General features: G+C 41.3%; 1 protein-coding gene across 1 annotated transcript in view; it reads left to right on the top strand.

Moving 5' to 3' along the window:
• trpa1b (transient receptor potential cation channel, subfamily A, member 1b) overlaps positions 1-11,459 on the top strand; it is a 40,068-nt gene that overhangs the window by 24,009 nt on the left and 4,600 nt on the right. Inside the window, exons 13-24 of the mRNA XM_014002326.1 lie at positions 5,408-5,572; positions 5,697-5,811; positions 5,994-6,160; positions 6,347-6,437; positions 6,583-6,642; positions 6,736-6,828; positions 7,899-7,969; positions 8,070-8,226; positions 8,349-8,438; positions 10,264-10,433; positions 10,520-10,649; positions 10,758-10,940. Of these exons, the coding sequence (XP_013857780.1) occupies positions 5,408-5,572; positions 5,697-5,811; positions 5,994-6,160; positions 6,347-6,437; positions 6,583-6,642; positions 6,736-6,828; positions 7,899-7,969; positions 8,070-8,226; positions 8,349-8,438; positions 10,264-10,433; positions 10,520-10,649; positions 10,758-10,940 (1,492 nt within the window). The remainder of the gene's footprint in view (positions 1-5,407; positions 5,573-5,696; positions 5,812-5,993; positions 6,161-6,346; positions 6,438-6,582; positions 6,643-6,735; positions 6,829-7,898; positions 7,970-8,069; positions 8,227-8,348; positions 8,439-10,263; positions 10,434-10,519; positions 10,650-10,757; positions 10,941-11,459) is intronic.

Genomic DNA, 11,459 nt, shown 5'->3' with positions numbered 1-11,459 from the left:
CTCTATTTTCTCTTCACAAAAAAAAATCATAATGGTGTGGAGAGGATGGCTATAAGGGGAGAAGGGAGGCCAACCAAAAAAATAAAAAAGAAAAAAAAAGAAACACAGAGGAACACTGAAAACACTAGAAAACTAAGGAAAATAAACACAGATACCTTTTACCGTTTTTGTCTTTGTCCTGTTTTCCTCGTCAGTTTAAGTTGTCTTTGGGTACTCTTAAAAGAAACAAAAAACAAATCCTAACAGAATAATCCAGCCATCATAAGTACTCCAAACTTAACTGAGGGGGAACAGGTCTTGCAGTCCTCAGCTGCCCAAGATAGATGAATCTCTAAAAATGACCAAAATTTGCAACAGGTTTTAGAACAACAAAAGACTCTCTCCTCCAATATGGATAAATTATGAAGTATGATTTTTTTCTCTTGATAAAAAGATGAATACCTTGTTGTCTCCCAGTCCTGCAGCTCCTCCTCCTACAGTTACCACGTCTTCACCACCACCCGTTTCCTCCAGAGAGCTGGATATCAAGCCAAGCCAGTTTTTCGATGGTAACCCTGATCGATTCGGGGGGTTTTCTTTACAATGTTCCCTGGCATTTAACAGATCCCCCGTAATGTTTACATCAGATTCTGCCCGCATTACCTTCGTCATCTCCGCAGTCCAGGGAGATGCACTCCGTTGGGCTCATGCATACTTCCGAGATAGAAACATAAATCAGATTCCATTTGACAATTTCATGAGAGATTTTCAACTTGTTTGTGACCATCCTCTCCACCAGGAAACAGCAGCTAAGATGCTCCTTTCGCTTCGACAAGGGAACCAATTTGTTGCGGAGTTTTCCATTCACTTCACCATTGTTGCCCAGGAGACGAGATGGGACGAGCCCGCCCTCCGAGGTATTTTTTCTAATGCACTTTCTGACAAAATWAAAGATCAACTCTCCACTAGAGACGAACCTGAAACCTTGAATGAATTAATAAACCTTGCTATTCGTTTCGATAACCGCCTCCATGAGAGAAGGCGAGAAAAGAACTACAGCTCCAAGAATTCTTGGGTTTCCAGTCCCCCTCTATTTCCTGTCCCCGTAAACAATTCTGTGAGCTCCGTTCCAGCATCTAATTCTGAGCCAGAACCAATGCAAATCGGCTGTGCCCGTCTGTCCCCTGAAGAGAGACAATGCCGATTCAAAGCTGGAGAATGTTTATACTGCAGCAAAAAGGGACATCTCATTGCTACATGCCCAGTATGGCTAAAAGGCCGTGCCCACCAGTAGAACAGGAGATATTGGTGGGTGCAGCCTCTTCACCTCCTGAGAACTCTTTAACTTTACCTGCTATGATTTGTGTCAAAAACATTAATCTACCTGYTGATATTTTAATAGATTCAGGCGCTGAACAATCATTGATCAGCTGGACCCTGGTGGATCAACTGTCTATTTCCCCTGAAGAGCTTCCACACCCCATATCCATGGCTGCCCTCACCGGAGAACACATATCTTCTATCTCCCACAAGATCTCACAACTCCATATTGTCATTTCTGGTAACCACCACGAACTGGGTGAGTTTTTCGTGTTCCAATCTGCAAGAGCTCAAATCATTCTGGGGTTTCCGTGGCTCTGTAAACACAATCCCACCATCAACTGGAGTAAAGGCCACATTGAGAGATGGAGTGAGTTCTGTTCTAACCAGTGTTTAAAGGCTGCAGTATCACCTGTTTCTCCAGCAGCCCCTTGTGAAAATATTGATCTGTCCTCCATTCCCACCTGTTATCATGACCTGGCTCCTGTTTTTAGCAAAGATAAGGCTCTTTCTTTGCCCCTTCACAGGCCTTATGATTGTGCCATAGATCTCCTCCCAGGTTCTCCACTCCCTTCCAGCAGATCGTTCAAACTTTCTGGCCCGGAGAGAGAGAGTCGATGCGTGAGTATATAGAATTATCTTTGGCCTCTGGTATCATCAGACCATCCACTTCTCCTGTTGGAACAGGTTTTTTCTTTGTTTCAAAGAAAGATGGGTCCTTACGGCCATGTATTGATTACAGAAGCTTAAACAAGATCACGATTAAGAACAAGTATCCCCCTTCCTCTGATCGATTCTGTGTATGAACACCTCCAGGGAGCCACCATTTTTTCTAAGCTTGACCTACGCAACGCCTACCATCTGGTACGCATTCGAGAAGGGGATGAATGGAAAACAGCTTTTCGGACCCCACTAGGCCATTTTGAGTACCTAGTTATGCCATTTGGCCTCACCATCACCCCTGCTGTATTCCAGGCTTTGGTGAATGACGTATTAAGAGACTTTCTGAATGTATCTGTTTTTGTATACCTGGACGACATTCTGATTTTTTCCCAGGACCCCCAGCAGCACCAACAGCATGTGCGGACTTTTCTCCAACACTTCATGGAAAATCAACTTTTCGTCAAGGTGGAAAAGTGTGAGTTCTGAGTTTCTTCTATAAAATTTTTGGGACTGATTTTTGAGAGAGGGCAGGTGAGGACCGATCCTAGGAAAGTAAGAGCTGTGGAAGAATGGCCTACACCTAAGGATAGAAAACAGCTTCAACATTTTTTTAGGCTTTGCAAATTTTTACAGACGTTTCATTCGCAACTACAGTCATGTTGCGCCCCCCTTGACCAGACTCACCTCCACACTCCAGAGATTTGCATGGGACTCCAGTGCTGAAGATGACTTTGGTGAGCTTAAAAGATTGTTTACCTCGGCACCCATACTCATTCACCCAGATCCCAACTTGCAGTTTATTGTCGAAGTCGATGCATCTGACTCTGGAGTTGGTGCAGTTCTTTCTCAGAGATCTATTGAGGATGATAAGACCCATCCATGTGCTTTTTTTCTCGTCGTCTATCTCCAGCTGAAGCCAACTATGATGTGTGTCACAAGGAACTCTTAGCCATTAAAATGGCACTTGAAGAGTGGAGGCACTGGTTGGAGGGTGCTGAGGTTCCCTTTTTTCATTTTTGTCATTTACGTCAAGCTCGTTGGCCACTTTTTTTTCAMGGTTCAATTTCACCATCACTTATGAGCCTGGTTTAAGAACATTAAGCCTGACTCAATATCCCGACAGTTCTCACTTTCCAACAGTTCCAAGTCTGAGGAGAGGATTCTACCATCATCTGTTCCCATTAGAGCCATGCGCTGGGAGATCGAAGAGGAGGTTCGTGCCGCCCAACTTACTGAACCCGATCCAGGTACTGGTCCTCAAAATCGTCTGTTTTTCCCTCTACCATGAGGTCCAAAGTGCTAACATGGCTGCATATGGCTATGTTCTCTTGTCACCCTGGGATTAATAGAATGCTTACCTTAACCAAGAGAAATTTCTGGTGGCCTACTCTTTATCATGATGTTAAGGAGTCTGTTTCAGCATGTTCTATTTGTGCCCAGTACAAAAATGCTCACAGACCTCCTGCTGGACTCCTTCATCCTCTATCCACCCCAGGAAGACCATGGTCACACATTGCCCTGGATTTCATTACTGGACTCCCACCATCCGGAGGTAATACAGTCATCCCCACTACAGCTGATCGTTTTTCTAAGACCGCCCATTTTGTGCCACTTACAAAACTCCCTACTGCCTTCGAAACTACTCAGTTAATGATTAATCATGTTTTTCGTCTCCACGGGATCCCCAATGATGTGGTCTCTAACCGTGGACCACAATTTATCTCTCAAGTCTGGAAGGCTTTCTGTCAAGCCCTCGGTGCCTCTGTAAGTCTCTCCTCTGGGTTTCACCCACAATCCAATGGCCAAACTGAAAGAAGTAATCAAGAACTGAAAGATGTCCTTCGCTGTGTGGCCAATCAAAATCCATCATCCTGGTCTTCATACTTGCCTTGGATTGAATATGCCATTAATACTCATGCGTCTGCCGCCACAGGTCTCTCTCCTTTTGAAGCTTCTGTGGGTTTCCTTCCTCCCTTATTTCCCAGTCAAGAGTCGGAGATCACAGTTCCATCTGTGCAACATCATCTTCAGAGGTGCCGATGAGCATGGAGACAGACAAAGGAGGCTCTGCTCAGGACAAAAGAACAAAACAGGAGGTTGGCAGACAAACACCGGACCCCTACTCCTCAGTATGGGGTGGGACAAAAGGTATGGCTATCCACACGTAACATCCCCTTAAAGGAGCAGTCCAAGAAATTGGCACCCAGATTCATTGGCCCTTACCCCATTACTAAGATCGTCAATCCCACCTCTGTTAAGCTTCAACTCCCTAGCTCTATGCGTATCCAACCCACATTCCACATGTCCCAGCTGAAAGTTTTTGTCGAGAGTCCATTAAAACCACCTTCTAGCCTCCCTCCTGCCCCCTGCCTCATTGATGACCACCCTGCATACACTGTTCGACGAATTCTAAATGTTCCTCGTAGAGGCCGGGGACTCCAGTTTTTAGTCAACTGGGAGGGGTATGGTCCCGAGGAGAGGAGTTGGATCCCAAGATCTTACATTTTGGATCCTTCTTTAATTAGTGATTTTTTTAGAGATCACCCTGAAAAACACTTTTAGATCGCCTGGAGGCGATTTTGAGGGGAGGGTTTTGTGTAGGTTTGCTGCTGCTGTTCCTGACTAATTGTTTTGCAGTTCACTGAGAGTTCGGTGGGCGGAGACTGGATGGACTCACCTGTGCATGGTCTGCTCTAATTAAGCCTGAGAGTATTTCAGTCACCTTCTGAGATCCATCCGACGCTGAATTATTCAGTTGCCCATGGTACTGTTTAAGACAGCCTCAGTTTAATTCTTTGAGAAAACCTATTTAACCATTGTTGTATTTTTTCTACACCTACCTTGTGTTCAGGCTGGACTGTCCTGATCCTCCTGGTGACTCCACGTTTGGTCCTCGTCCAGACTGTTGGTTTTTTCACTCCAAGATCGAAGTGATTCGTTGTCCTCCGCCCTGTCTCTCTCTCTTTCACGGAAATCTGCAAGACACAATTGGAAATTACCTGTGCTGGATTCCTAACAAAAAACCTCTACAAACCTCCTCATCCTTGTCAGCCTCCTCGCCTGGATCAACAATTAACACATTCAACAACTTCAAACACTTACCTGAGAACATCATCCTAAACTCTTTTTCCCCCCTTTTCAGCAAAGAAACCTGGACCAATTCACTGTACAATAAACTCACTTACCTTTTACCATTTTTGTCTTTGTCCTGTTTTCCTCATCAGTTTAAGTTGTCTTTGGGTACTCTTAAAAGAAACAAAAAACAAATCCTAACATTTTTCCTATAGCTGTGGACAACAGGTAAGATATCAGCTGTTCATAAACCCTTCACAGAACCCCATTTCAAATCTAAATGAATCTTTAAGATACCAAGTAAACAGACGGATGATTGCTGTGAGTTTATTCAGTAAGTTATTCCTCCCTAAATGAATCTCTCCTCTTGAAGGTACGGCCGCATCAATACCTGCCACAGGTTACTGGAGACGATCACAGACTCTCGTCTGCTAAACGAAGGCGACGAGCGGGGCCTGACGCCGCTGCATTTGGCTTCGAAAGGTGGACACACCAAAGTGGTCCAGCTGCTGCTGCGCAAAGGAGCTCTTTTCCACAGGTAGATCTCAAAAGGGCTGCTACTGAAAACATGCAAACATGCACACGTGTACATCTTATTGCATTTCATTTGGCTCATACTTACACACCCGCAGTGTAATATATACCTGTGAAACCTTTGACAGTGATTACAGAGGGTGGACTTGTCTGCACCATGCGGCATCTGAAGGATACACACAAACTATGGACATCTTACTGGCAGCCAATATCAAGTTACTGGATAAAACTGATGAGGATGGGGTAAATAATCATTAAAAAATTACGTCATAATTAATGATCTCATGCATGTCTTGTATTTTTAACCAAGGTTTACTTTTTAGTGGTAGAGTTTAAACATGTTAACTCAGTGTTTGCCTGTGTAAAAGAACATTTTTTTAATAGTATGAAAATGCAAACTTTATTTTATAATGTGAACCTGGCAGAACACGGCACTCCACATCGCTGCCAGAGCGGGACACGTGGCTGCAGTCAGGCTGATGCTGGTCAGGGGGGCAGAGTTCGTCCTGAGCAAGAATCAGACTTCATTCCTGCACGAAGCTCTGCAAAACGGGCGGAAAGACGTGGTGAACACAGTGATCGACAGTGAGAGGTGTGCCACTGACGCAAGCCACGACCCTAACAAAAACAAAACCAGTGCAATCTGAAACTTCTGAAATTTGAGAATTAGCATTTTATTTCCTAAACTGTTTTGCTTTTAAGTCATTTGTTTTGCTTAAAAGACTTTAAGTTGTGTCTTTTCTTAAGAAAATATGAAATCATTTTTCTCTTCTTTCAGATGTGACGAGGCTTTGAGGCTGTTTGTTCACGACTCCGATCAGCGATGCCCTATCCTGGACATGATTGAGTTTCTGCCTGAGACCTGCAAGGTTCTATCAAAAAAAAAAAAATAACATCATAAATCCTTGTGTAGTCATCATAAGTCGTCTCTCTTTGGTTTTCTGTTATGAAACCTGTTTTGACTGAGATAAGACTTAAAGCTCTGCCGCTGTTATGTCCCACTTTTTTCTGCAGCATCTGCTGGACCGATGCGTGAGGGAGTCCGATGACGACCACAACAGCCCAGATTACCACGTAATACGTCTTTCATTTTCACAATCAGCGCATCAAACTGTTTATTACCATGTATCCAGAAAAAAAAGTTAAACTAATTTTTGTTTGGTGTAGATTGAATATAATTTCAGGTGGCTCCAGGCTCCCATTTCATCAAAGAAGCTAACAGATACGACCTATAAGTTTCAGCCACTCGCTGCGGTCAATGTAAGCACTGGTTTCTTCTTTTAAATATAACTTTGGTGCAGTAAAATTAAGACTATATATTTCTGATTAGACATTAATCACATGTTGTCTACTGATTTAGGTTTTGTCAACATAACCACTCAGGGTTTGCCTGTTTAAAATAATTGTTTTTCTTATCCACCTGGATTCATCATGTCATGTTATTTTCAGAAGGTGACCCATCGCTTAAGAAAAAAAGCATTTATGTTTGTTATGTTTTATGTTTTGTACTATCTGTAGCAAAAGTCTTCCTCCATGAACAAGCCACTGATTTAGTAAACGATGTTTAAGTTCCATACAATTTATTTATCTAATCTATTCTAATCTATTTATCAATCTAAGTTTCTAATTTCTCTCTGGGATCAATAAAGTATTTTTCAATTCAACTGAATTGGATACAGGTTCATTCATTGTCTTTATCACACATACTGTATAAACGGATGATCACTGCTTTTTAAAGCAGTGGACAATCTATTAAATACAGCTTTACTGCAAGAAATTGACCGAACTATAAACCAAGCTTTAATAAAGGGCAGTGCAATTGCAGAACTGTTCCAGTAGAGTGCATTCATTTGGAATAATTTCACCAACTATACTGGGAAGTGAGTGGAATACAGAACAACTTTAATTTGCAAACAAATCCTTCATAAGGGATCAAGTCCACCAATTCCTTAAGGATTTTATAAATTGTTAACCAAAAGCTAAACTGTGTTATGTTTATTCTTTTTATATATTAAAAAGGAGCTAAGAATTTCACCAAACAATTTTGTTTTTTAGGCAAACATATCAATCAATCAATTAATCAATCAATCAATCGATCGATCGATCGATCGATTAGAGATAACAGTGTTGACCAAAGTGCTTCACAAGGAAGGAAAAGGCATACAGTAAAATTAAGAGAACAGAATAAAAAGGCTAAAAACAAATAAGACCCAATTCCAAATTTCCAATGTAACTCAAACTGAACTTGAATWAAAAGCAAATGTAAACAAGTGAGTTTTCAAACAAATAGTAATCTGACGAGATCTTTTACATTCGCCATTATTCTGCAGGCGATGGTGCAGTACAACCGAATCGAGCTRCTCAATCACCCCGTCTGCAAAAAGTACCTGGCCATGAAGTGGTGTGTTTCCATGATGATAACAGCCTCTTTTTAAAAAATCTTTACCTGACAGAGTTTGGTTTGGATTTGAATGTTGTCTCATTCTCTTCCCCACCAACAGGGTTGCTTACGGGAGCAAGGCTCACCTGCTCAACATGTTTTTGTACCTGTTGGGGTTGTTGCCTCTAACTCACCTGATAGTAAATCTAAGACCTTCTTTGAATTCCACATCGACAGAGGAGCCAGAAATCAAGATGGTGTCCATATCTTTCAGAGAGGTGCTGACTCAGCAAATAGCACACAGACAGTATTTAACACCAAACTATTTAAGGCTTGACTGTAATTCTAATCTAGAGTTTCCTCAGTGGATGAAATTCTGACATCGTTCTCATTTTCACAGCAAAGTGTCTTTTTGTCCTTCTGCATGGTGATGGTCTTGGTCATGAACATCTACTCAATAGCAAAAGAAGTGGTGCAGATATCGCAACAGGTAATGTGCAACTGAATGTGATCAGCAGCAGATCTACCCTCTTTTATTTTGTGGGAACACTTGCAGTCCTGTGTTGTGCATGCTTTCAGATTCAGGTTTGTAGGAACTGTTGAATGGTTCCAGTCAGAGTGTCACTGTAACACTGTCACAATCTGGAGGTGAATTAAACAGAACCCAAGTGGAACACAAGGAGCTCAAAGAAATATTTATTTATTAATTAAAATACACAAAATAGCTGCTGTGGCCACCAAAATTTCCTCAGAAATCAGACGTACAAGTGTTGGATGAATTGATTATCAAGACACTCGACACAAGGTTTGACAAAAAGGCTGCAGATCTGGAGACTGAGCTCTATTTTACTTGCAGCAAGGAGTTCATTTACAGACTTGCATACAGTTATCAGCTTCCAAGCCCTTTAAAGNAATTAAAATACACAAAATAGCTGCTGTGGCCACCAAAATTTCCTCAGAAATCAGACGTACAAGTGTTGGATGAATTGATTATCAAGACACTCAACACAAGGTTTGACAAAAAGGCTGTAGATCTGGAGACTGAGCTCTATTTTACTTGCAGCAAGGAGTTCATTTACAGACTTGCATACAGTTATCAGCTTCCAAGCCCTTTAAAGTGCCTGTGACATCAATTTTTTGTAATAAATATGAATATATTTTTGGAAAGGTAACATTGACAGCATATTGTAAAAAAGATTTAATGTTGCTGAGATGAACACTTGTTGAGATATTCACATGTGAAATAACAGGAAGTGATGTCAAAGGGGAATGTCTGAACGTGAACAGAGCACTGCTACAAAGGCCGACGACACAGACTGTAGAGAAGAACCTGATGTTTCTTTAGATTATTTTAATTACTATAATAGAGACATGAGGGAGAGTCAGAGTTCAAACAATAATGTTTAATGAACAAAAACCAGAGTTTTATTTTTTGAAGAGTTCCCCTTTGATGTCACTTCCTGTTTCACTTTGTCTGAGCGAAGTTCAAAAGAAAATGTGTCAATTTTGGGACATAATGGGTAAAATCATGTGTATTATACCACGTTTCTTAAATATAAAGATGTTTTCTTTGATTTTTTGTATTTCATAAATATATGTCACAGGCACTTTAAACAAGCTGAGTGTGACCTCCTGACATATGGCTATGTACAACCTCCTGTTCTCTAGCCAGGCGTCACCTCCAGTTTATCTATCTAATCGCACCTGTCTAACAGCGGGTCATAAATGTAGCTCAACTCTTCAAACTAAATAAACAGTCTCAGGAAGCTAAAAATTCACAGCTGTGTCTTCACTCTTACAACATTCCTGAGACAAGTCATGCAAAAGTCTGATCAACAGCATTAATTTAAATGAATCATAATGGTTTAGATTGCAATTTCACCTGGGGCCCATTGCACAAATGTAGGATTTATACATCCAGGATATCAGGTGTAAGTTGCACTTGAAAATGCCTTGAATTTGTAAATAAGCTTAATTGGTTGCACAAATGTCAAGTCACATTTAAACAGGGCGGCTAATTCAAGCCAGCTTTAAATCAGCTCAGATGAATGTGGGTTCATGATTTGGCTGTTAGACCCACTAAATAGATCACAAATTTATTGATCACACATGCGCAGCAAGACGCATATGTATAACATTTATTTTTTCCAGCAGTAAGAAACATGAGTAGATAATTGGGAGTGGGCGGAGCCTGAGCATCAAGAAAACTGTCATGGAATGCATTATTTGCTTATAAGTTTGGACACATTTATTATCCTTTTGGTCTTCTTAGTTTGATTTGTTTGTGTTTCTTGTCTTTTCTTGTCACATAAAAGCGCTGGAATTACTTCAGGGATTATTCCAACCATTGTGATTGGACTTCAGCCATCTTCTCTCTTCTATTCATCATCCCCCTCCTCCTCAACGCAGACGGCTCTTTGCACTGGCAAGCAGGAGCAATGGCAGTTTTAAACTCCTGGATCGGATTTCTGCTTTATCTCCAAAGGTATGCTCACTCCGACTTCAACTCTCGTTTTCAGCATCGTGTCTGCTTCCTGTTTCTGAGTCAGCTTAATCCCCTTCTTTCTGCAGGTTTGAGGGAGTCGGCATCTATGTTGTTATGTTTGGGGAGATCATGAAAACATTAGTCCGAATTGTGATGCTGTTTTTGTACCTGATGCTGGCGTTCAGTTTGGCCTTCTATGCTCTCATGCTCAACCACGTAAGAGAAAATATTAGTAGTACAAAGGAACTTGATGAATTGTTTWATTGTTCCCAGTTCTTTTCACTGACCTGCAGTTGTACGCTGGCTCTCTGCTGTCATCTTTAGAAAGAGTATAATAGCGTGCCGCTCTCTGTGATACAAACCTTTGTGATGATGGTCGGGGAGCTGAACTACCARAACAACTTCCTGGATGCTTTCCTGAACAATCGGCTTCCGTTCGGCATCTTGACATACATCATTTTTGTGCAGTTTGTTCTTCTCATGCCAATCTTGTTGGTGAATCTAATGGTAAGCATGTTCTGAGCATATTTAGCTCTCTAAATATGATATACACTGTGTATTTTATCACAAGTTCTCAGGATTTGTAAAGTTTCAGTACAAACTTTGGTCAAACTTTATCAGAATTACAGTACCACTGGATCTTGTCTTTAAATCTTTTTTCTTTGCAGGATTTAGGATGAGAAATGAGAAATTTAGCTTCATTTTTCTTCTCTTTTGTGGAAATTGTGCTGTTCACAGCAAATTTGACAGTGTTAAATTAATCCTATTGGTGTTGACTTAAAGGCCCTGTCACACTATATGGTTTAAAGGGGCAATATCAAGTAAAATCAACTTTTTTGAGTTTTATGTCATGTTATAATGTTATACTCTCATAAAAAACATGCCCAAAGCCTTGCTTTGACTCATTCATGCATGTTTGAGAAATCCTGCAGCGTTTTTAGAAAGCCATGCTGAGGAGCAAAACGACAGGTGGGGACCAGAAACACCTTTTGGGACCAGAAACGCCCCTGGGACGTGTCTTTAAGT

This window comes from Austrofundulus limnaeus, unplaced genomic scaffold (genome assembly GCF_001266775.1).
Source record: "Austrofundulus limnaeus strain Quisiro unplaced genomic scaffold, Austrofundulus_limnaeus-1.0 Scaffold12, whole genome shotgun sequence".
NCBI classification, from domain to species: Eukaryota; Metazoa; Chordata; class Actinopteri; order Cyprinodontiformes; family Rivulidae; genus Austrofundulus; species Austrofundulus limnaeus.
This window is presented reverse-complemented; position numbering and strand designations above follow the sequence as displayed.